Below are 27776 nucleotides of genomic sequence, written 5' to 3'. Positions count from 1 at the left end.
ATAATTTTTAAATTTTTACTTATTTTCTTTTATTTTACTTTGCTTTACTTATACGTATACATGTATACACTATCTCTCTTTCTGGGAGCAGAAAAATCATTTCAATAGATAAGTGTAACATTTCACTTTCACACAGTTTCATGGTCTTCATTTTATATAGAATGAGCTCCAAAAATGTGGATGTAAACTACAATTTATTCTCTTACTGATGGCTTTTCAAATCAGTGTGAACATGGACTAGGCAATAAATGCTGCACGGATAACTAGCTAACAATTTGGATAAAAAAGAAAAGCTTGATCCTTATAGTCCTCTCTTCAAAAAAAAAATTACATACAAAGAGATAGTTAAAGGTGAAAAATAAGTTAATGAAAATCATACAAGAAAATATACGTGGATATAGTATATTTTTAATTTGGTAGTTTAGAAAGCCAGATATCTATCAAGTCAGATAGCATTAAGGAAACAGTAATAGCTTTGTCTGAATGAAAATTCAAAACTTCAACATTATTTTTAAAGTCACTGTAACTAAAGCTAAAATGTATTTTACAAATTGAAAAAACGATTTCTTATCTATTTCAGACAAGGTTAACATTGTAAACATATAATAAAAAACTTGCAAATCAATAATAGCAAATGGACATCTCAATAGAAAACTGAGCAAAGGATAAGAAATATACAATTCATAGGAGAAAAAATAAAAATATATTTAACCTCTAATCAAAGGATGCAGAGAAAAAAATTAGCTGCATCTCTAAACCTATGTAATTAGAAAGATTAAAAACATGACATCATTCAATGAGCAGTCTCTCTTCTGGAGGGGTTGCATATATTGGCCTTAAACATTTCTGGGAAGCAGTTTGGAAATAGGTATCAAAATCTTTAAATTGCATAGCTTTTGATCCCGATTTTTCATTATTACGTATTGATTGTAAGGTTATAATCAGACAATTTTTCAAAATTGTACACATAAGGATTCCACTGTGCTGTTATGGATAAATTTAAAATACTGGAAATAGCCTAAATATCCATCAACATAGCAATGTTGAATTAAATTTTGGTAGTCACACTGTGGGAACTTATGCAGGTGTTAATGACTGACATGAAATATTACATGACATACTACTGTTCAGTGAAAGAGAAATTCAAGTTTCAAAAAAATTACACAGATATTGTGATTCCTACTTCTAGTTAGGATTTTAAGTGATATTTTTCCACAACTTCTTTATATTTTTTATATTATTTGAATTTTTTCTATATGAGTTATCTTTTAAAAACAGGAAAAACAGTAAGTTTTATTTGAAAAAACAGGTGTAGTGTTTGGATACACAGACAGGAAGTTTTGTCTGTTAGAAACTCCAACCACATTTGTGGTGTCAGAAGAGTCTGGTGAAAATGGTGGTCAGGGCACTGCTGAGTGCTCACTGCTGAGTGCTCAGTTCAGTGTATTCTGCAGATAGCTCAAATTGCAAGAGAACCTATATTCCTGATAAATTTTATTCAATTACACAGTAGCAGCATTTTATTTTATTTTGGCTAGACTATATAAAGTCTGATAACATAATAAAAATGTAAATAAATTTGTCTTCCAAATACAATAAACTCATAAACTAACAAAGCAAAATGATTACCTACCTATCTCCCTTTGGTTTTCTTTTTTGTAGTGTCTTCCCTTTGGGTCTTCTTTCACTTCCTAAACAGGGGCTCCCACCAGGTCCTGTTACCCGTATTGATTCAAGGCCTTTGGAAGATTTTTTAAATGTGAATTCCACTGGTTCTCCTTCTTTTAGGCTTCTAAATCCTTCCATGAATAATTTGCTCTGTAAAGAGCACGGGAGGGAGGGGGAGAGAAAGAGAGATCATGATTATCAATGCTTTACGAAGTATCTCTATAATTTTAAGATTAACACAGCAAGATATTCTGTTATCCATTACAAAGCACAAAGTTGTTTTTTTTTAAATAGAATTTATACCATTTTAAAGTTTCCTGTTACAATGTTGGAAGTGACAGAATAAACTAATACCATTTTAAAAGGCAATTTGGCAGTATTTACAAAAATGTAAGTGTGCATATTCTTAGACCCAGCGATTCCACTTCAAGGATTCTCCTACAGACATACTCACACAAAGGTTAAAAATAAAAATAAAAAAGGACCTATATCAAAATTTACCACTAGTAAAAAATTACAACTACCCTAATGTCCAATGGGAAACTGATTAAATTATAGTAGAGCTATTGAATGCAACATTATTGAGCCATTCAAAGAGATCTGTATTTATTAACATGGGAAGATTAATATGTAATATTGTTGATTTAAAAAATTAAGGTTAAAGAAGAGTGTGTTTACCATAATGCCATCTATGCAAAGAAGTTTTTAAAAGATACATGTTTATCTATGTAGAGATGGGGTCTGGAACAACAGACAAGTTGTAAACAGTTATTTTCTCTAGTCCTTTTCTGGGAAAGTGGGGAACTTTTTGACATACACATAATTGTACTGTGTTGACATTTTATAATTTGAAAGCAAATAGATTTTTATAATTTATTTTTATAATTTGAAAGATAGTTGATTTTTGCAACAAAAAAAAAGTTTCCTGACTATGTAAGTGTAAAAGTGTAACCTTGGTTACGAATATGAATTGTCTCTTTCGATCTTACTTTTGTCAAAGTCAATGTGCCAATTCAAAATCTACTAAAAATAACTGCCATTAATTTTATTTTTCTTCAAACCCCCTTGTGTATATTTTACAGATCTAATTTGGAATACCATGTATTTTTTCAAGACCTTTCTGAATTTAAAAAGGGCAAAAGGAAGCAAAACTAAATAAATATGGCCAAAGACCTTGGTTCAAGTCCAGTTCTTTAAGTAAATAACTATGCAGCTTTGAGTGAGCCATTTTATCTCTTTTCTGTTTATCTGTGAATTCAAGGGATTTGAGCTTCCCTACATACGTTCTGAGGAACAGTGGTTCCAAAAATAGGCTCTGTGAAGAATGATTTTGTGGTCAAATAAGGTTGTGAAACACTGTTCAGTATATTGTTTCTCCTTAGTGCTCATATTAACATATTAAAGTTTCTGAGATGTCCTACCCACCACCATTCTCCACTGAAATAAAAATCTTTTTTTAACTGTGTTTAATCTAGCAATTTCCCAACATAATTGATGCCAGAGCCCTTTCTTTATAAGCACAGGTGATTAGTATACTTAGGAAAATACTAAACCAGAAAAATCTTTATCCCTCTCAATTCCATTATTCAAAAGGCAGTTAAATAATTACATATAACCAAATAATTACATGGAACAAATAAAAACAACACTTCAGAATTCAATGCAAAAGTAGACTATTCATTGTGAAAGTAATATAATATGTGAAAACAGGGATTTTAACCTGTTTCTAGTGCAGGTCATCTGACACTGCTAAATCCTTCATGTGGAAGGAAGTCTGCAACTGGCTCACATTTTCTGCTGTCTGATGCTGTGTAGAAATCAGAAGGAAAAAGAAAACAAAACCAAAAAAACAGAGCTGCCTACACTGTTTAAAATACATATATATAAATAGTCTTTATAAAGCTTTTTTTTAACATTTCCAAATCTTCCACTTTTTTCCTCCTGAGCATTCTCTTCACTAATTATAATAGTTCTTTTGCTTTCATTTTTCTCACTTCCCACTCACGAAGGTGCAGATTATCAAATGCGATGAAGTGGAGTGTAAGTCAACTACTGCAATTAATTAGAACTATCATATGTTCCTGTTTTGTTTCTGTAGTAAAAACTCCATCACTTATTTATTTCCTCTTAGTTCCTAGTGTCCTCATGCATTTTCACCAACTTAATTTGATTTCATTTTCCATCGTTACAATTTACGATAGGTATCATTTATAAGTAAACTTATGATTGATAATTTGGATTTGGACCTTTCAAACCTAAAGTAAATTTCCAGATCTTACGGGCCACTAAGTTCTGTATATTTTTCATGATATTTTGAAATAATACTTTTTAAAAATTCTGTCATATACTCATGCTTCTCCAAATTAGTATATAAGGCAATGTAGGTTCATAATACTTCATAAAAATAATAATATCCCTAAGAAACTACAGTGGCATTGCAAGAAAAAGACAATTCACATATAATATTTTATCTTTGCTATTATATCAAAAACTGCTACTATACAGGTGGGAAAGATTTGTTGAAAGATGGGGAATTCGTTCATTATATTTCTTCACAAAAATCCCCTTCTCTTCTTGACTTGACAATTTTTATTAAAGGTGCCTCCATTTTTCTAGTCAAGCTGGTTCTAATCCTTAGTTTTACCCAAACCCACTTGTTGAATCTGCACATTTTATCTCCCTAATTTCTTTCATCTGCCCCAACCATTTCACTGGATGACTGCTGCCCTACTTCAGGTCCTAACTATATCCTACTTGGATAAGTATAATAGTTTCTTCATTGATATTTTGGCATCAGGTCTCCTCCCTATGCCAGTGTCTTCCACACCTGCATATTCTCACTTACTTAATCTTAGCCTGTTAGTCTCCTGCCTCAAAGATCTACAATACCTCTCTTAGGTTGTAGGTGAGAACATTCATATTTTAAGGCAAATGATGTCGGCCCTTCTGTAAAGTGAACGAAGAGAATATCTGGGCAACTGGTAAAATATTGGATCAGACACACAAACCCCTCTTCATTCTAACAATTAGGGGTCCCCAGTACAAGAGCTGGCTTCCTAACCACTCAACCTTAAATCATTCCATCTCTCATTCTTACCCCTCATTCATCCGTCTGAAAGGTCAACCAAGAATCACAAAATATGCAGCATAATGAAGAAAGGCCAAAATAAATGAGGGGACAAAAGAAATTTTATATACCATCCAATTAGTACATCAATAAAACAAGAACAAAAACAACTGGGGAATTTAAAAAACACTCTAGGAAAGTTAAAAATGATTGTTGAAATTAGATGGGTTGGAAGTAAAAGGTTAGAAAATATCTCAGGACAGAGAAAAAACAGACCCCCCCCCCCAAAATGAAATATATGAGAGAAAAAACGAGTACAGAGGATGAATCCAAAAGAAGAAATATTCAACTAGAACCAATGTTCCTGCGAGAGAGACTACAGAAGATGGAGGAAGAGAAATTATGAAATGAATACTATAAGAATATTTCCCAGAGCTAAAAGGGAATACCAAGGAGAGGCCTATACTTGGAAGCAGTATTGAAGCTTTTAGACATGAGGTACATTTTTGAGTGCATGAAGAGAGTGTGAGATTTTAATGGAGACTGAAGGTAGTCATCCAAACTGAGCTAATGGTTTGACCATATGCTGATGTAACAGGATAGTTAATGCATGTCTAGAGATGGCAAGTAGCTTAGTTAAACATAATATTGTGAAGGGGATAACCAAAAATGAGGCTGGAAAATACAAGTGACAGCCAGACCATAGAAATTGTTCACACCATAATTTCAGTGTCTAAAATAAAGATCTAATGATACTTTTTTGCTTTTAGAAGTAGCAAGATCAAATCTGTTTTGAAAGATACAGCTTCTTTGGCAGTGTGTATGTATGGAGACAGGAAAAATGTATGTAGGAATACCTTTTACAAGGTAAATGCCATAGGCTTAGCAAGAGATTGTTAAACTACAGTAAAAAAAGAAAGGAATAATTGGAAAACACATCCTCCTTTACAAAATATTTCAGGAGTTATATTAGGTTGGTACAAAAGTAATTGCGGTTTTTGCAATTATTTTTAACCTTACTTTTGCACCAACCTAATACATATGACCTGCTATAAATCATTACTTGCCCCATGTAACAATGTATTGTTAAAATGTATGGTGATGTTATAAGAGTAACACAAACATCTTTGTAAGAGTGATCCATGTCTTCATCACAGAAAGGGTCACTTATTAGTCATCTGGGAGACAACAACTCTAAAAATAAAAATCTGGCTTTTTTTCGTTTACCACCACTTCTTGAACAAGTCAATCTTGAGTTGATATCCTCTAACTATAACAATAAATGTAAGTGATTCTCTCAATTACTAGGCAGTATAATGAAAATGAAAAATTAAATTGTAGAAAATTTTCAGGCCAATAAATCTTGGTATTACATGTATGTTACAAATAAACATATTTGTGGAATAATGTAATATTAATAGGCTAAAAAAATTTAATGAAAATTCAAATACATTCCATTTCTTTTTAATGTTTTTATAAGGCAAAGCCTAATTTTTTCTAAGGTATCAGTGAAAAATCCACAATTAATGAAGGGCAATTCATTATTACACAATATGCAGTGGTAGCGATATCACACAAAATGCATGAGAAATGGCCAAGATTCTTAAGAACTATATGCTTTTGCCCTACGTGCAGAAAGATCCTACAGAAATCATTAAGCCTGAGGCACACAGAACACAATAGAAAAATCACTGGAGTAAGTGCCAGGAGATCTGGTATCTACCTTGGCTCCACAACTAATGTGTTGTACAACCATGGACAAATTGCTTACCATTGAGTGGGTCACTCTCTTTTCTTTTTGTTATAAAACACACACTCTATCTTTTGTTATAAGACTTTTTCTTTTTTAATTCTGTGACTTTACTCTGTTTTTTATGTGGACATAGATGGAAATAAGTGGGTACCTATTTTTTTTGTCAATGCTGAAGTGTGAAGGTATTTCCCTTTACACATTCTTAATATTACCCCATTTACTGAAGAGAAGATTTTAGTTCCTAATTAAAATCCCCTAAGAAAACAGAAGCTAAAAAAAATATGGCAGCATTATAGAAGTCAATGTTTACTGAGTTTTATTTAAATAGATAAGATTCAGTTAAGCCCAGTCAAATCATTAAATTTCACATAAATAGGATCAAAAACTGAGGTTTTTCTACCTTTCTTGAAATTTCTTCCTTGAAGTTGAAGAAAGGCTTAGGTAAGCCCCTTCATCTGGGCTGTACTTCAAAATTGGGAAGGACACACTAAAATGAACAACACGACTGGAATGGCATTTAAAAGCGCACAATGGAAAGCATGCAGCGATTAAAACTGGATTTGAATCCTGGGTTTGAATCCTGATCCCACTACTTAAAATTTCAAGTTGCATGCATGACCACAGACATGTTAAAAAAATCTCGAGCCCCAGTTTCTTTATCTATCAACTGAGGGCAATAATATCTTCTAGGAGTAAAAATTATCAAGGTCCAGTAATTGTTAGATTCCAAATAATTAATGTAAAATGCCAAGAACCATGTATAGCACACTGAATAGCAGCTCAGTAGTTTATATTATTTTTACAAGTATCCAGTCTGCTCCTCTATCTGCTGCCACAAGCCCAGCAGATGTAGGAGAATAGAAACAGGTATCAAGAACCTGTTTATCAGTAGACACTGTGTGGAAGGAATGCTTTCACTGTTGTCTCATTTGATACAACCTATCCTTATTCACTACTCCCACTTGGCAAATGTCCACACATTACTGAGTTTCAGTTTAAACATTATTGCATCTTTATAGTCTTTCATGATGAGCAAATACAGGTATTCCTTTTCCAGTGTTCCAATTATACCTGACATATATCACAATTATAACACTTATTCTGCATTACAATGTATCTGCTTTCTTGTAAGGCTACAAACTTCCTGAAAGGAAATACCACAATTCTTTGTATACATCCTTATATCTGAAACCATCCTTGAAAGATAGCAGGATGTTCAATATAAATTTGAGGCAGAAGGGGAGAATCAGGATGGCGGGGATCAAGGGAGAGTAGTTGTGACTTTCTCTCTTTTAGATGAGAACATTGAAAGACCCAAAGTCATATCTGATCACTGGTGGAGTCAGGACTCAAAGCCTGAACTCTAATTCCAAAAGCTCTTATATGCCACGATGCCTAGTGTAACATGTTAGATTATTTCAATTGTCCCAACACCATAATCACAATATTAAGCTTTAGAATCTTCAAGCAATAGGCCTCTGACAGGCCTTCCTACTCACCTCACACTCATCTTTTATCCCTTAACTATTAAAACTTTTAAAATTTTTCTGTAAAATTTTTGGTTGATACATTGCATTGTAAGAAATTAATCCTTTTATGGATATTATTTTATTACCTCTTTTCAAAAATAAGCACTTAATAGATAAGGGCTAAATAACAAAATTAAATCCCTACCAAATCTAAACTTCTATGATATTCACGTTTCATCAAACTGAAAGATAATTCAAGTAGATCGTACTTATAAAATACATCTCTACAAATGGTATTGTAATAACTGGATATCATATGCCAAAACAAAACAAAACAGTAAAACATCAAAATTACAACTAACTACAAAACAACCATCATTGAGAACCAGCTGCAGTCTAGCTGAACAGAAGTCCTATAACTAAGGATATAACAGAAGTCACATTGAATTGGTAGGAAAGGTGGAGATATGGAAAGGGTTGGTCCCACACCACCTGTGGAGGATAAAATTTGGGAGGGATATCTCCGCTGTGGAGGTCCCCCAGAGGAGTGAAGAGTCCCAGCACCACTCCCCTGCAAAGGATTCAAGTGCCGGGGAGAGAAGTACCCTTAACTTCTGGCTGTGAAAACCAGCAGAGATTGTAGCTGAGTGAGGGAGAGGGAGTCCCAGGCACTCCTCTTAAACGGCACACACAGCTTTAGTCACTGATGGACTCACTCGCTCTGAGCTCCAACTCTGGGTCAGCAACTCAAAAGGCTCCAAGGACATATGAGGAAGAATTGAATTGTATGGTTTCAGAGTGAGGGCTGGAGAGGCAGCCTTCTCCTCTAAATAAGAGCTTTGTTAAGCCCTCCCTGACCCAGGTGTGCAGATGCAGGCAGTTGCCATATCTGAGTCTCCACCAACCTAGCTAACACTGTTCATCCTGTCCTGGTGATTCCCTGAGACCCTGCCCCACCCAACTTGTAGGCCCACCAGAACCACTTTCAGTGGCTTTTCCATACAAATGGCCTGTTGTGGCGCAAGCTGCAGACTTCCCTAAAATCTCTCATATGTTCACAAAATCCAGACAAGCTGCATGTGGCCTTGGCATGCCCTGTATGCCTTGCTAAGCAGACCCAAGCCCAGCACTAAATGCGGCTGGACTCAGTTTGCTGAGCTTCTCCCATGCACCTCCAAGCCCAGCACAAGTGGCAACCCTTTGCAGATCACTCTGTAGCTCATACAAAGTGGCCCTGGACAAGGCTGCCTTTGTCCTGCACCAGAGCCCCTCCCAAGAAGCCCCAGAACCAACACACACAGTGGTCAGCTTTAGACAACACCAGAGCACCCCATCCAACCACCTTCACAAACCACACACACGAAGGGCAAACATGGCAGGCACCAGAGTCCTGCTAAAGCAAATCCTACTCTGTAGGGTCAACACACACACTGGGTTCCTTCACTGTAGTCCAAACCAGTCCTCACAACCAATCAGACTGAGGGTCAATCCCCTATCAATGGGTCAATAGCTATCAAGGCTCAACTACAACAGAAGGGCACACACATCCCACACAAGGGACACATCTGAAGCACCTGGATCAGATGGCCAGAGAGACTGTGCCTCTTGGCCCCACAAAACACTTACTATATAAGGCCCCTCTACCAAGGTTGGGAGATGTAGCAGCCCTACCTAATACACGGAAACAAACAGAGAGAGACAGCCAAAATGAGGAGACAAAGGAATATGTCCCAAATCAAAGAAAAGAACAAGGTTCCAGAAAAGAACAAACAAAATAGAGACAAGCAATCTCCCAGATGCAGAGTTAGAAACACTGGTTATAAGGATGCTCAGTGATCTCAGGGAGAACTTCAACAAAGAGATAGAAAAACATAAAAATGGAGATAGAAAACATAAAAAAGAACAAGTCAAAAATAAAGAATACAATAACTGAAATGAAGAATACATTAGAAACAATCAATAATAGATTAGATGAAGCAGAGAACTGAATCAGTGATCTGGAAGGTAAGGTAGCAGAAAACACCTACTAATCAGAACAGTGAAAGGAAAAAAGAATCCAAAAAAACTGATGACAATTTAAGGGGCCTCTGGGACAACATCAAGTGTAACAACATGAACATCATAGGCGTATCTGAAGGAGAAGAGAGACAGCAAGGAACTAAAAACCTATTTGAAGAAATAATGACAGAAAAATTGCCTAACCCGGCAAAGGAAAGAGACACACAAATCCAGGAAGTGCAGAGTACCAAACAAGATGAACCCAAAGAGGCCCACACCAAGGCACATCATAATTAAAATGGCAAAGGTTAAAGACAAAAAGAGAACCTTAAAAGCAGCATAAGAAAAGCAGTTAGTTATATACAAGGGAGCTCCCATAAGACTGTCAGCTGATTTCTCAGCAAAAGCTTTGCAGGCCAGAAGGGATTGGCATGAAATATTCAAAGTTATGAAAAGCAGGGACCTACAATCAACATTACTCTACCCAGCAAAGCTATCATTTAGAATTGAAGGATAAAGTGCTACCCAGACAAGAAACAGCTAAAGGAGTTCATCATCACCAAACCAGTATGATAAGAAATGTTAAAGGGAATTCTTTAAGACGAAGAAGAAAAAAAGTTTAAAAAAATATGAATGATAAAATAACAATAACTATATGAATATCAACAATTACTTAAATGTAAAAGATATAGGGTTGCTGGGCAGCTGGATGGCTCAGTTGGTTACAGAGCGAGCTCTGACCAACAGGGTTGCTAGTTCCATTCCCACATGGGCCAGAGAGCTGAGCCCTCCACAACTGGAGTGAAGACAATGAGCTGCTGCTGAGCTCCTGGGCAGCTGGATGGCTCAGTTGGTTAAGAACGGCATGCTCTCAACAACATGGTTGCTGTTGACTCCCACATGGGATGGTGGGCTGCACCTCCTGCAATTAAGATTGAACACGGCACCTGGAGCTGAGCTGCGAAGGGGTGGCTAGATGGCTCAGCTGGTTAGAACGCATGCTCTCAACAACAAGGTTGCCGGTTCAACTCCCACATGGGATGGTGGGCTGCACCTCCCGCAACTAGATTGAAAACGGCTACTGGACTTGGAGCTCAGCTGCACCCTCCACAACTAAGATTGAAAGGACAACAACTTGACTTGGAGATGATAGGTCCTGGGAAAAAACAGGACCCAATAAAGTCCTGGAAAAGCTATTCCCCAACAAAGTCCTGTTCCCCTTCCCCAATAAAATCTTTTAAAAAAAAAAAAAAGATATAGGGTTGCTGAATGGTTAACAAAACAAGACCCTGAAATATGGTGCCTACAAGAGACTCACTTCAGATACAAAGACACACACAGACTGACGGCAAGGTGATGGAAAAAGATATTTCATGAAAATGAAAACAAACAAAAAAGCTGGGGTAATAATATTCACACCAGACAAAATAGACTTTAAAACAATGGCTATAACAAGAGACAAAGAAGGACCCAGTAATCCCACTTCTGGGTATTTATCCCAAGAAACCCAAAACACCAATTCAAAAAGATAGATGCAACTATATGTTCATTGCAGCATTATTTACAATAGCCAAGATATGGAAGCAACCTAAGTATCCATCAATGGATGAATGGATAAAGAAGTGGTACATATATATAATGGAATATTACTTGGCCATAAAAAGAGAATAAAATCTTGCTATCTGCAAAAACACTGATGAACCTAGAGAGTATTATGCCAAGTGAAGTCAGTCAGACAGAGAAAGATAAATACCATATGATTTCACTTATAAACAAAATAAATAAACACACAAGACAGAAACAAACTCATAGATACAGAGACCATTTTGATGGTTGCCAGATGGGAAAAGGGGTTAGGGGGTGAGGGGAAAAGGGGAAGAGATTAAGAAGTACAAATTGGTAGTTAAAAAATTATCATGGGGATGTAAAGTACAGCATAGGGAATATAGTCAGTAACATTGTAATAACTACATATGGTTTCAGAAGGATAGTATATTCATCAGGGTGATCACTTTGTAAATTATATAAATGTTTAATCTGTGCTAATCACCTGAAACTAATGTAACATTGTATGTCAACTATAATTGAAAAATAAAAAAAATATTTTAAAAAGCGAATGTAGACATAGTCCTTACACCTTTCACAAAATCTAACTTAAAATGAATCATAGAGCTAATTTTACTATAAAACTCCTAGAACAATGGAAAAAATCTAGATGACCTTGGGTGTGGCAAAAATTCAAAAAACCAAAAAGCCAGTGGATGAATTAAAATAGAATTTCAAAAATATTAACACAGAAGAAGACAGAAATGGAAGAGGTCAAAAAAGAAAAAAAATACTAGGTTGGATAAACAAAAAATAACAAAGTGGGGGTGACCGGTTAGCTCAGTTGGTTAGAGCATGGTGCTACTAATACCAAGGTTGCCGGTTCGATCCCTGCATGGGCCACTTTGAGCTGTGCCCTCCTTACAAAAAAAGGGAGAAGGAAAGGAAAATTTCAGGGTGGTCGGTTTGCTCGGTTGGTTAGAGCGTGATGCTAATACCAAGGCTGCTGGTTCAATCCTCATATGGGCCACTGTGAGCTGCGCCCTCCTTAAAAAAAAAAAAGTGGCATATAACTAAATACATTAAGTGTAATGGACTTAATATTCCAAGTAAAATGCAAAGATCGACAGAATGGATAAAAAAGCAAGATATGACTATGTGCTGTTTATAAGACAGCCACTTTATGAAGATACAGCAAGATTGAAAATAAGATGATGGAAAAGACATACCATTAAAACAATAAGCAATAAGAAGGCTACAGCTATGCTAATAACAGTAAAACTAGACTTCAAGACAAAGAGTATTGCTAGAAATAAAAGACACTTAATTATAAAATAAAACTCATTCAGACATAATAATCATAAGTGTGTATATGCCTAATACCATAGCTTTGAGATGAATAAATCAAGAATTGACAGAATTGTAAGAATAAGTAGACAAATCCCAATCATAGTTTTAATAGTTGGGAGTTTTTAAATACACCACTCTCAGCAGTTTATAATACTAGAACAAAAAAAAGTCACAAAGGACACAAATCTTAAGAAACACTATCAACCACTGTGTTCTAATTGCCATATATATATGAAACACCCAACAACTACAAAATACAATTTTTTACAATTCCACACAATCCATTCACCAAAATAAAGCATAAGTTGGGCGATAGTAAAAGTCTAATAGATTTCAGAAGGTCTTCTTACAGAGTATAGTATCTTATCAAAATAATTAAAATACAAACCAATACCAATAAGATAAATAGAAAGGTAAATTATTACAAATGTTTTTTATTTAAATAATGTAGTTTTGATTAACATGATAAATGAAAGAAGAAATTTAAAAATTTTTGAATTGAATGATAGTGAAAAATACAGCATATCAAAATTTGTGGTGTGCAGCTAAAACCATAGGTGAAAATTTGTGATGTAAATGCTTATATTTTTTTTTAAAAGAGGGCTTAAATAAATATTTTAGAGTTTCACCTTAAGAAGCTAGAATGAAAAGAAGAGCAAAGCAAGCCTAAAGTTAGTCAATGGCAGAAAATAATAAGAATAAGAGCATAAATCAATAAATGGCAAAAAAAGTACAGAAAACTAGAAAGCAAAAAGTCAGTGTTTTCAACAAAATTGATAAACCCCTGGGTAGCCAAAGAAAAAAAAAAGAACACAAATTACCAAAATCAGGAATCAAATAGGACCTATTACTACCAATCCTACAGACATTAGAAGGATAATAAAAAAATATTATAAATAGATGGTTACCAATAAAAGTGACAACTTAGAAGAAATGGACAAGTCTTTGAAAAATAAGACTTATCAAAACTGACACAAGATGAAACAAAATAATAACTGAAAATACAAAAAAATAAAATTCACTTAAAACTCTTAGCAAACTAGGAACAGAAAGAAACATTCTCAGTCCACCTAAATGGCATCTGTGAAAAACCTAAAGCTAAATAAAACTTGATGAAATATTGAACATTTTCCTCCTCAGATTGGAAATAATGCAAGGATGCTCACTCTCATCACCTCTATGCAACAATGTGCTGGAGCTTGTAGACACAGCAGTAAGATGAGGGGAGCAGAAATATTGGAAAAGAAGTAAGCCTGTCTCTATTTATAGATAACATGAATAGTTTTGTAGAATACATTAAAGAAACTTCAAAGCAACCATTAGAACTTTAAGTGATTTCACAAAGTTTCATGATACAAGCTTGAAATACAAAAATCTAAAATGTATTTTTATGTACTAACAGAAAACAATGGGAAAAACAACATTTAAAAACATACCACTTCCAAATTATGAAAAGTTATTAAAGATGTTTAAGAGCTCTACAGTGAAAACTACAAAACACAACTGAGAGAAATTTCAAGTTAAGTAATAGGATAATATACCATGTTAATGGATTGGTTGATGTAATATTATAGATTCTCTCCAGTTTGATTTATAATTTTAACGAAATCCCAAACATAATTCCATTAGGCTTTTGTACAAAATGAGAAGCTCATTCTAGAATTTATACAGAAATTAAAAGGATATATAGTATACAAAGCAATATTGTAAAGGAAGAACTGAGCTATAGGCCTTACACTAGCTCACAAGATTAAGTATATAGCTATTGTAATAAAGAAAAGTTCTATATGGATCAACAAATATATCAAAGTAACAAAAAAGAGCCCAGAAGTTCACTCATGCATGTATAGTCATCTAACCTCTGAAAAAGGTTCCAAAGCAAGCCAATGAAAAAATCTTTTCAATAAAATGGTGATGAAATAATTTGATATCCTTATGCAAAAAGTGAACATTAATCCCTATCCCACCATGAAAATATAAACTAACTTGACATGGATCACAGGCCTAGTCAAAAAACTAAAGCCATAAAGCTTTCAGAGGAAAATGTAGGAGAATATTTTTGAGACTTGGAGATAGGGCAAAGGTTTGTGAGGACACAGAAATCAATAATCATAATCAAACTTCATGAAAATTAAAAACTTCACATCAAAAGACATGGTTACGAAAATAAGTAGGAAAGACAGACAGATTAAAAGTAAGCATGCTTGCCTTTTATCCTTGAAGGAAAGACAGTCTCTATGTTCCAAGGCTGTTTGCACACTTCCTTGAAAAGATAGTGTGCAACAATGGAGTCAGTACCTTGCTCTCAGGATGTGTTACAACCTGAGTGAGAGACCCAACAATTGTCTCTCAACAATATCAAGTGAAAGCAGCTTTACACAAAAAGAGTACATACTGTGTGATTCCATTTGTTTGAATTTTCAAAGAAATCGTTGATATTGAAATTATTGTCATTGTATTTATAAAGTATTTAGTAAGACCAGCAGACATGTATATGGCACTATATTGGACATTACCAGCCAATTTTAGAAAATTACATATTCTGTGGCTTACAATCTGACATTTGGATTATCTGTATAATTGGAAAAAGAGAGAAGGTGGATGGGGGACGGGAGGGTGGAGAGATGTATGTGAACAAGAAGTAATACAATGGAATATTGCTCAGACATTAAAAAGGATGAAATATTGCCATTTGCGACAACATGGATGGACCTAGAGGGTATTATGATAAGGGAAATAAGTCAGACAGAGAAAGATAAATATCATATGATTTCTGGAATCTAAAGAACAAAATAAACAAACAAACAAAACAGAAACAGACTCACAGATATACAGAACAAACTGATGGCTGCCAGGTGGGAGGGCGGTTAGGAGGGATGGGTGAAAAAGGTGAAAGGGATTAAGAAGTAAAAACTACCAGTTGTAAAAATAATGTATGGTGTCAGATGGGTACTAGGAACTCTATAGATAATATCTGAGGAGAAAAAGAAATAGTTGTATGAAACACAGCAGTAAAGACCAGAAGAAACAGCTGAACAATTTTAATTTGGTTTTCTATATTAAAAAAAGGAAGGAGGGAGGGGCATAAGATTGCTTTTCCTTTTTTCCTTCTAAGTCTGATAGAACTATTTGATTTTTTAACTATTACTTTGATAGAATTACATTTTTTAAAAAAATTAGAAAGATCTATACTCACAATTTCCACTGCCTCCTCATTCATTTATTTCTGTTCTTGGTGAACTGACCTCTGTCCACTAAGGTCTCACTAAGGTCACCCTGTGATCTCTTTGGTGCAGATGCAGTGGACTACTGTCTTTATCATATTTGTCAGCTTTACAGCATTTTAAATTAACCATTCCCTCACTGCCCTTAGTATCTGGGAACCTCAGGTTAATTTTCTTCCCTACATCTCTGGTTACTCCCTCTCAGTTACACCCATAAACTCATGTTCCTTGACTTTTTTTTTTTTAATTAAAGTTTATTGGGGTGATAATTGTTAGTAGTTACATAGGTTTCAGGTGTACAATTCTGTAACACATCATCTATATAACACATTGTGTGTTCACCACCCAGAGTCAGTTTCTCTTTCCATCACCATATATTTGATCCCTTTTATGTTCCTTGACTTTCAATTATTGTTCTTCCCTAGGGTTCCAGCTTGGACTTCTCACTATAGCTGCTTTCTCTGGGATACTTTATGTACTCCCTTAGTTTCAACTACTACTTATATAATAACTCCCATCATAGTATCTCCAGCTCCGACTTCTCTACTACGTACCAGGCTCATCTAACTGCTTGCTACATATAGCCACATGTCTCTCCCTAAAACTTAACTTACATACCTTGTTTCCCCGAAAATAAGACCTCACCAGACAATCACCTCTAATGCATCTTTTGGAGCAAAAATTAATATAAGACCCGGTATTATATTACACCCAGTATTATATATTATCTTATCTAAGACCCAGTCTTATATTATATTAAAATAAGACCGGGTCTTATATTAATTTTTACTCCAAAAGACGCATTAGAGCTGATTGTCCGGCTAGGTTTTATTTTCGGGGAGACATGGTACTCTACTAATAATAATTAACACATATGAGGCTTGCTTCCCAGGAACTATTGTAAGCATTTTATACACATTAACTCATGTGTAAATGAAGGTAATGAAAGAAATTGAGGCACGAAGAGACTATGTAACATGCCCAGGGTCACAAAGCTAATAAATGGATGGCAAAGCCAGGATTTTAAACCAGATGGTCTGGCTTCACAGGATAGCCTCTTACACATGCACTCTGTAACCTACCTCACTAGTCACTTAATGTATTCCTTACCCAGTGAAAAGTCACCATCATCCACTCCGTTGCTTCAGACAGAAACTTCCATATCGCTTAACTTCACATCAGTTATCAAGTTCAAATAACATTGATTTTACTTCCTTAACACATGTAGAATCTGCTTCCTTCCTTCCATTTTCCAAAAACAAGTCTTCATCATTTCTCACTTAAACTGAAACCGTAGCTTCCTACTGGTCTCTTTGCTTTCAACCCATTCTCTACATTGCTGCTACAGTGAACACACTGAAGTACACATTTGCTCCTTTTCCCATAAAGTCACGTTCCCCTTCTCATATACAGGCTTAAAGTTTTCAGTGTTTCCACAGAGTGCAGCATGAAGGTTAAACTTCTTAGCCCTTTACTTCCTAATCTCTGTTTATATCCCCAGGCTTACCTCTTACCATACCCGTCCACTCCTTCTCTGTGCTTTAGCTGGATACCTCCCTGTCAATGAGTGCACATGCTACTCCCTCTGCATGGAATACCACTACTCTCTTCTCCTCTACCTTGACTGGTCTCAGTTTTTATAATACCTGGTGTGCCTCTGTAACAGACCGTCCTACCTATTATTTTATAATGTGTCTTTCTGAAGTGACTGCAAGCTCCAGGAAATGATAAGATCACTTCACTTCATTTCCTCAACAGGAAACTGAGGCAAGAAAGGTCATGTAACTTGCTCAAGGTTACACAACTAGTTATCACAGGAAATGCTATCTCATTTAAATCTGCATGACTCCAACACTAATAAAGGTTTTTATGCAGAAGCAATAAACATAATTAAAGCAATATTTATGATAAGCTGCTACGACTTAAGACTGACAGTAGTTTAGTGGCTTCTACAGCTAATTGCTCTGTCTTATAATATTTGTGAATAAGGGCAAGGTTCTCTTAGCAGCTTCATCAACACCTCTTTCTCTTTGGATTACCTCTTCCATTCAAAACCATAGCTCTTTTATAAAAGTTGTATCTAAGGGAACAAGAGTACCCAGAATTAACTATTATAACCAAAGAGACTTCTAAAAAATATATTATTAAACCTAAAATTTAGAGATGAAGAAATTAAACCCCAAATTAACTTTGGAAAATTAAATGCCTACATCTTTGGCCATTAGCTAATGGCAAAGCCGGGACAAGATCACATTTCCTGTCTTCGAAGTTTGTGTTCTTTTTCAGTACCTACGCAATGCTGTTTCCCACAAGTCTGACTTTCTAGTACGTTACAGCCTAACACAGTAAATCTCTATTACTGGTTAACTTGAATGAAACTTTCCTCAAAAAATAGTAAAGTTAGCTAACTGGCAAATCTACTGTCATCGTAATATACTGTCAAAATACAAGAATAGCACCTGTTCAATTTGAAAAAAAATGATTTCTCTTCAATAAACTTACACTTTAAAAACCATGGATGAGGCAACATCAGTGACCTCCTCAAAAGACACGTCCTTTACAGGAGTATTTACCAACAGAATGTGATTCAATGACAAAAAGTATTCTGCATTTGCACTGTCCAAGAGGGTAGCTACTAACTAGGCACATGTGCTTACTGAGAACTTGAAATACTGTTTCAACCGAAGAATCAAATATTTTATTAATTTAAATTTAAATAACCACAAGGGTTAAGGACTGCCATTTTGGACAGCAGTCTTAGAGTTATGTCATAGAGATCTGAGAGGTACTTTGCAAAGGAGGTTTGAAAACAGATCACATTTCTACACTGCTCAGTTCTATGAATGTTAAGAGGATTAACATAGGTAATGACTATGAGATAAATTATTTTGAAATGCTTTTATTAACTGCATGACCACCTGGTGCCGTCACCTTCCAATCTATGTATCAGAGAGCAGGATATTATATGCCATGGGGAGAAATCTTTATAGCTGGTGCAAGGCTGGGCAAAGAATGAACAAACCCTCCTCCTAAAAAATCAGAGGATCTCTTCAAGTGCCCAGCCTGCTCCAATGATCACAGAAGGGTCACAAAGCCCCAGGGGATCTTTCCAGGCATGAAACAAGTTCCACAACTCTGCTCTAACTCTTTCACTGGGTAAGTCACTGGATACATGTAAGGCAATGTCCCAGCTATGCCACATTAAAATTTTTATATTACTACAAAGTGTTCCAAATAACCAGACAGAAGAGAGAAATACTAAGCAAGGGCTTCATTAATTTATGACTGTGCTATGTATTTTATCCTTCCTCTCCTTTCTCAAATATTTAAATACTTGCTAAAAAATTAACTTCCAGCTAAGGATATGGATTTTTTTTAAATATCAAGAAACACTTGGAGAAGGGCTCATTTTGTTCATCGGAATATCATAATATTTCCTTAATGAGCTCATCATCTTTCAGTAATACTGTGTCAAATTCTGTATTTTCATTAATACAATACCCCTACCCTTATTTTCTCTGGTCTTCTGTATCCATTAGCTCAACACACTTCATTACCCTTGTTAATAATTCTTCCTTTTTCTTATACATGTGCCTTTTCCCTTAGAATCCTGACAATGTTTTGTTTTTGATACTCATCAACCATAAAGAGTATTTTGAAAATGAAGTATCTTCTGTTGAAAAAAGCACATACATAATGATTATTGATCTCTAAATGCACTCAGACCTCTCCTAGCTTTTTCATCTAGCTCCCTGAAGGCTCACAGAGTCACAGACAAGAGAACATGAGAAGGTCTCAACACAATTTCTTACTACTATAAGTAAGCATAAATCGTGTTGACAGTAGGAAGTCTGGATCAGGAAACAATATCAAAAGAAATGCCATCTTAACATATAAAAAAACTGTGATTCGTGTATGTTTCGAGGCAAACTATTTACATGTGTTCCAGAGGCACAGAGTGTAGACATTGTACATATCCAGATAAGTGTGGTGCTCAGCTTGCTTAAAAACTAACATAGTAACTCAGGGCCAGCGCTACCACAGGCAAGCTTCTAAAATGTTTTAATAAGAATGATCGACCTAGAAGATCCTCTTATTTCCTATCAGCATATGACAGTGACACTGAGTGAAGCAACAGCAGCAGTTTTTATCTAACAGGATGAGCTAATATATCAAAAATACAAATTATATACAAACATGTCAACAACTTATATATGTTTTCACATCTACCATCTGTAAACTATTTCTGATATTCAAGGGAATTAGTAATATGAGTTGGGGTCCAGGGAGATGGAATTCTTTGGAAAGAAGAAGCAATGTATCAAGGTAGTTTCGATCAACAGTATGACCTTGGTCATATTAAGCCCTTTGAATATAATACAGGTGACCCTTGAACAACTTGGGGATTAGGGACACCAATCCCCTGCACAGTCAAACCTCCACATAAAACTTGACACCCCCAAAACTTAACTACTAATAGCCTACTGTTGACCAGAAGCCTTACTAAAATCATAAACATTTGATTAACACATATTTTGCATGTGATATGTATTTTATACCATATTTTTACAATAAAGTAATCTAGAGGAAAGAAAATTTAAAAAAGAGAAAATACATGTTTAGTACTTATTTAAAAAAATCCACATATAAGTAGACCCACACAGTTCGAACCTCTTGTTCAAGGGTCAACTGTAATACTAACTATTTAGGGTTGTTATAAAAATTAGGTGAGTTACTATATGTCAACCAACTACTTAGAACAGTACCTGACATGTACTAAATTCTATACTTAGATCACACAAACATTAAAAGGACACTTTGCATGTAAACATGACAACATTTTTAAAGTATCTATAAGTGATTGCTGTTGCTTTTTTCCCTCATCACAAATAATACCTGCTAATGTTATAAAATATAGGTTAAAAAAGGGGGATGAGGGGAAGAATCACGTGAAATCCCATCAAACCATTGTTACCTTTTTTTTACCATTATTACCATAAACATTCATTTTTCATATGCATACAGACAGATGGAGATAGAACTTTTTCTAAATATCTATTTAAACAGAGATCCACCAATGTTTTATACTCCACTACTTTTCATTTTGCAAGGTAACATGAGTATAAGGTGTGATCAAACAATATGGTGAATGTTTAAATTAAAAAAAAAATTATTACAGTAAAAGACACATTGCCATTAATCCTCCTCAAAATATTCCCCCTCACTTCGAACACACTTATCACATCGTTCTTGCCACTTTCTGAAGCAGTACTGGAAGTCCTCTTTTGTGAGTGTCTTTCGAGTTGTGCTGTCGTGGCTGCCTCGATGTCCTGAATCATTTTGACTTTGGGGGAGAGCCAGAAGTCACACGGTGCAAGATCCAGTGAATAAGGTGGATGACGACACACTATAATGTTTTTATTTGACAGAAATTGCCATATATCAGAAGCAATGTGTGAATCAGAGCACTGCCATGATGGAGGATGATTTACGGCACACTTTAAAACACACCTTCTCTCAACCGTAGCTCACACCCGACTGACTGCACTAAACAAGTTGAGACTTGTCAAACACTGTTACTAAGGTTCCACGTGCGTCTTCCCATATTGAAGATCCCTGCCTTTCCACTGGATGGCACTTGGCAGCAGCATTCACTGTATTTGGTGATCACAACCTAAAGGCTCCGTGTCACACATTGTTTCTGGTACTGTAATTTCTGTCAAATAAAAACATTACGGTGTGTCCTCATCCACCTTATTCACTGGATCTGACACCGTGCGACTTCTGGCTCTTCCCCAAAGTCAAAATTACCATGAAAGGTAAACACTTTTAATCGATTTAGGACATTGGGACAGCCATGACAGCGCAACTAAAGACACCCACAAAAGAGCACTTCCAGAACTGCTTCAGAAAGTGGCAAGAATGATGGGATGTGTGTTTGAAGTGAGGGGAAGTATTCTGAGGGGGATAAATGGCAATGTGTCTTTTACTGTAATACATTTTTTTGAATTTAAACATTCAACCATATTTTTTTAATCTCACCTCATATCTTGCCATTGTATTGAAGACTCTAGGGCCATGTTTTTAGCTTCCAAATGTATACCCTCTCCCATCCTTTTTCCAGGCAAATTCGTATTTGAAACTTCTGTATAAAAGATAAATATAGCAGGTCCTTGAATGACATTGTTTCCTTATAAAGTCCATGAAAGGGAAAAGAAAAAAAATCTATTTCTGGCTGGGGCCACTGTCTGCGTGTAGTTTGCAAGTGTCCCCATGTGTGCATGGGTATTCTCCCAGGACTCCGGTTTCATACCACATCCCAAAGATATGCACATTAGATGAACTGGTGTGTCTATGTTGTCCCAGTCTGAGTGAGTGTGGGTGTGTGTGTGTGTGAGCGGCCCTGTGATGGAAGGGCGTCCTGTTCAGGGTTTGGTCCCACCTTGCACCCTGAGCTGCCAGGATAGGCTCTGGCCACCCACAACCCTATTATTGATAATTATACCAAGTCAGGAATAAGCAGGTTGCAAAATAATCATCTTACTTGTTTTTATTAGTCTTTCTTCAATGTACATGTAGTTCTCACATTTATTTCAATGTTTAACATTAGAAGTGTTTTGGGTCTTTATTTAGAAGTTTGGTGATGCTTTTGTGACCTGAAAATGCCATAGGAACATAACACTTATTTATATCAATTGGCCTGTGGTAAAATTGGTTTCATTATACACTGTTTCACCTAAAGTCACAGTTTCCAAGAACCTGTCCACGACAACGTTAAGTTAGGACCTACTGTAGAGATAAAGCTTCTCTGACTGAAGTAGAATGAAGTTGTTGTGCCCAGCTGCCCCCTTTCCCAGTGGTTCTCAAAGTACTTATAAGGAAATCAAGGTCACTTCTGAATACAGTTTATCAATCTAAGTTTGAAAATACTGTTTAAAAAACTTGGCTGCACAGTATTACATTATATGGATGTTCATAATTTAACTAACATAATGATGAACATTTACTTTTTTCAATACATCGTTATTATAAAACGTGCTATGACAAAATCTTTGTGTACATCCATCTCATTTATAGGCTTTTCACATATACTGTCAAATTATATTCTAGAAAGTTGTATCAGTATATATCTCTGCCAGAGATTTATGAGATTGTCCATTTCTCTGTTCACCAACATCAGGTATTATTAAAATAATAACTTCACCAAACTTTCATCTGTTAAATGCTGTTTTAAACTTACATTTAATTTCTATATTTACACTTTTGTGAATTTCTATGTTCCTGTCCTCTGTATGTTTTCTACAAGGATGCTTGTTTTTTTCTTACCAATTCACAAGATTTCTTTACACTGCAAAGATATTAACCTTTATGTGTGTGTTGTAAATAATTTTCTTTGCACTTTGCCTTTCAATTCCTAACAAGTTTGTACAAGTTATTTAAGTCTAATAATAAAAATATAGTTAATATGAAAAAGATCCATGGTCATGCACTAACTATAAAAAAGAAACGTTTTACTTTATTCTTCAGATACATACATATTTGATTTATACATAATTAACTCACTTTACTTAAATGTATGAGACACCAGTGTATAAAGTAAATCGTACTCTATGAAACTAAAATATATTTGGAATAAAAGATTTCAGTCATTAAACAACATCCGTCTTTACTTTTATAAATAGGTTATCTAAATATAAACTTGACTTTAAGTGTCAACATCGGTGAATGATTAATGACACTGGATTCTAAGAGGAAATGCATGGGCAAGAAGAAATTAATTTTTTATACATGCAGTTGTAAGATGACACAGCTAGTAAATTTGGAGAGAATACAAGCACTTGAATATAAATAGTGAAGGTCAAAAAATTTTGAATCACAAATAATAACCTGATTATTATTGTCTGTATCTGAGTCAATAAATTAAACTACTATACTAAGAGTAAAATCAGATGAAGTAAATCATGTAATCCTGAACTATTTTGGGGTATGTTAATTGTTAAACATGTTTCCTGTTAAAGTTTAATACTTTTATTTGGAAAAATCCAAATAAAATGGTATTAATATATTAATAAATTTTATATCTCTCTTTTAGTTGAACTTTATGCTTTATGAATGAATTCTAGTCTCAGGACTTCAATTATATGGCAAGGTTAAATTCTACTGCAATGAACTTCAACCATTTCTAATTTTTCCTTATGAAGTTTAATAACATTCAGCACTTAAAATTATGGGCCAGAAATCAGACATGTTAATTTTAAAATTCTGTTATAGTATGATTTGATTTGTATAACATATTGTATCTACAAGTATTCTATATTAAAAAAAAAATATATATATATATAGCTAACAAACGTACTTAAATTTTATAGTATAAGAAGGTTTAAAACCATTTTTCAATAATCATTCTTCTCCAATAATGAAAACTTTCTCTTCTCAGTTTATTACTGTGTATAAATATGACAGTTTTTTTCAAACGCATCTAAAGAAGACAACCTTAACAAAAAGGCAATAAATTAAGGATGAAAGGCTAGTGCTTCTTCCAATGAGTACCACCAACACAGCCTTCACTAATGTTCTCAGACTAATTTTTATGGGTTGTGAACCCAGCCACAAGCAGATTATAAATTCTGATTTCAATATTAGTATGGACTTCTTATCACTAGCAAATTCTACCCTCATCATTATTTTCTATTATTGTCACCAAAGGTCAAAGCTTTCTACCTAAAAACACTTTATCATTTTAACCAAGTTTCAACAAACTTTACCATTTTAACAAGTTTGCAACTTTCAGAATATCTCGTAAAAGTCTTGGTGAGTGTTACATACTTCTGTTGATACTGTATTATAACACTGTCCAACTGAGAAATTAGGTATATAGATATAATTCAATTTTCAATCACTGTCAAGGTTTCAGAATTTTTAATTCTTCTCTTCCTTTACACCATCTTATCAGTAATCGAGGCTTGTTAATTTTTCCTACCCCAATTTCCCATTTCCTTTATGTTACTGCTTTTATTGCCTTTCCCTTTCTGATAAAACTGATAGCCTCATAGACAACTATTAGGATGATCGTCTTCACACAGGTAAAAACAGAACCAAGTGTACGAAGGCACAGTAAGCAAATTTTTTTTTAAAGTTCAGAATATAAAAAAACAATGTAAAAAATGTATGGATAAATACTTTAAGAAAAATAATAAGTTATTCTGAGATATAGGCAAAGTAATTTTCATTACATTTTTAGATTTTAATAATTTTAAAAGTCAGTTGTATTGTCCATAAACACTAATTTCATCATACGATAACCTGGTCCAGGAATCTACCTGAACTATATTCAAAGTTGATCATTTAAAACCATTCACCATCTGGTCTCTACAGCTTTCCATTTCTCCAAACCTCCCTTAAATATTACCTCTATTGTATCATAACTATTGACTTACTAGAGCACTTCCTAAAGACACCGAACATTTGTCTCTCCCACCAAGCCTTTGCCAAACCCTTTTTCTTATCACTGTTTTAGACTGAGAAGACAAAAGTAGCCTGTACGGCCTGTCGCTATCAGTCAGGCCTTGTGTTATTAGGAATTGGTTTGACACTTACAGCCATGCCAAGGTGGTATTCATAACAAAACATTTTATTTTGAGCATAAACAATTTTAGAGAATACCACAATCAGACAAGGCCACTCTGTGACTTTCTCTGAACAGCACCAAAAATAAGAACATTGTCCAAACAAGAAAATGGCCAAACACTCCCATTTTTTGGTTCACAGGTCTGCTTCCTTACCAACTCCAGTTTTGGCACCAGAATGTTCTTCCTGCCTTCTTGATCAGAATTCCAGTCACAGAATTACTTCTACTTTTTGACAGCATTCAACCAGGGCAAACCCCTTGATTTCCCCCCAAATCACCTAACATAAACTGGAATCCTGTATGTCCTTCCTACACCCTTTTACTGAGATGCTCCAAGGTTCCACATGATGTGCCATGTCCCTCACTGCCACAGGTAAATCCAATTTTGTTTGATTCAGGTGTGGTCCCGACGGCATTTACATATGTATTCTGTGTATATATGTGCATATATATATGCACACATACATACATGTTTTTAATATTTATTTCAATCTTGTTCAAAACATATCTAAAAAATCTTATCTAAAACTGAGCTACTTTTAGTTTCAGTATATACGTTTGCAGTTCATATTACATTTCATGCATTTACTTATATGTTAAGCAGTTTCTTCCACTATAAGTACATATAATTTGCTCCTTAATTTCATCAAAAGAGATAAGCTCCTTTTGAATCCAAATATTTACATCTTTAAATCACTACCAAGAAAGCCATAGATATGTCATTGATCCCTTTTACTTATTGGTACTTTCCAAAATTCTGTTCCTGGATCCTTTTCTTCCCACTCTTCAGTTTCTTCTTCTTCCTCTCCCTCCCTCTTCTTCTTCTTCTTCGTTTTAGAGATTTTTTACAGGAGCTTAGTTGAGCCATACTAATGACATACGCCAGGGAGCAAGATCTCAAATGCTCCCTACATTTTCTTCTTTTACGATGCTCTCCATCTTACTTTCACTACCACCTAAATATGACTTCTAAATTTACAATTACAATCCATGAAATAGTTGTTAAATACAGCTATTATTAAAAGTTAAATTATAAACATAACGAAATAACACAATGGGATTTATAGATGATGATGTAATACAGAATTGTACACCTGAAATCTATGTAATTTTACTAACAATTGTCACCTCAATAAATTTAAAAAATAAATTAAAAAAAACATAACGAAATGTTATATGAAAAATGGTAAAAATACTCAAAAGTCATTACTTAATTATTTTACATTTTACTATTATCTATGTTCTTGAGTTTAATTACAAGTTGTGATCAAACAACACGGTGAATGTTTAAATAAATAAAAAAACTACAGTGAAAGACACATTGCCATTAATCCACCTCAAAATACACCCCCTCACTTCGAACACATTTATCCCATTGTTCTTGCCAGTTTCTGAAGCAGTTCTGGAAGTTATCTTTTGTGAGTGTCTTCAGTTTTGCTGTCATGGCTGCCTCAATCATTTTGACTTTGGGGACAAGCCAGAAGTCGCATGGTGCCAGATCCAGTGAATAAGGTGGATGAGGACACACTGTAATGTTTTTATTTGAAAGAAATTGCCATATATCAGAAGCGATGTGTGACACAGAGTATTGTCTGATGGAGGATGATTTACAGCACACTTTAAAACACATCTTCTCTCAACCGTAGCTCACACCCGACTGATTGCACCAAACAAGTTGAAACTTGTCACACACTGTTACTAAGGTTTGATGCACCACTTCCTGTATTGAAGATCCCTGCCTTTCCGTTGAATGGCAGTCAGCAGCAGCATTCACCATATTTTGTGATCACAATGGAAAGGCTCTGTGTCACACATTGCTTCTGGTATGGCAATTTCTATCAAATATAAACATTACGGTGTGTCCTCATCCACCTTATTCACCACTTTTGGCACCGTGAGACTTCTGGCTCTTCCCCAAAGTCAAAATGACCATGAAAGGTAAATGTTTTGAATCGATTCAGGATTCAAAGCAAACTCTACTGCTACTCAAAGAAAAGCCAGGTAGGTGCTACAGGCCAGAGGCCATTCCCAGAAGCTGCTAGTGAAAGACAAATGTGTATCACTTATTGTTTTT

At 35.0% G+C, this 27776-nt stretch overlaps 1 protein-coding gene across 2 annotated transcripts in view; it reads right to left on the bottom strand.

The window, feature by feature from the left end:
- LIN28B (lin-28 homolog B) overlaps positions 1–27776 on the bottom strand; it is a 117796-nt gene that overhangs the window by 52519 nt on the left and 37501 nt on the right. For both annotated transcript variants that reach the window (XM_074333347.1, XM_074333346.1), the window contains exon 4: positions 1634–1818. In XM_074333347.1, the coding sequence (XP_074189448.1) occupies positions 1634–1818 (185 nt within the window). The remainder of the gene's footprint in view (positions 1–1633; positions 1819–27776) is intronic.

This window comes from Rhinolophus sinicus, linkage group LG05, assembly GCF_036562045.2.
Source record: "Rhinolophus sinicus isolate RSC01 linkage group LG05, ASM3656204v1, whole genome shotgun sequence".
Taxonomy (NCBI): domain Eukaryota; kingdom Metazoa; phylum Chordata; class Mammalia; order Chiroptera; family Rhinolophidae; genus Rhinolophus; species Rhinolophus sinicus.
The sequence above is the reverse complement of the archived record's forward strand: the minus strand, read 5'-3'. Positions and strand labels throughout refer to the sequence as shown.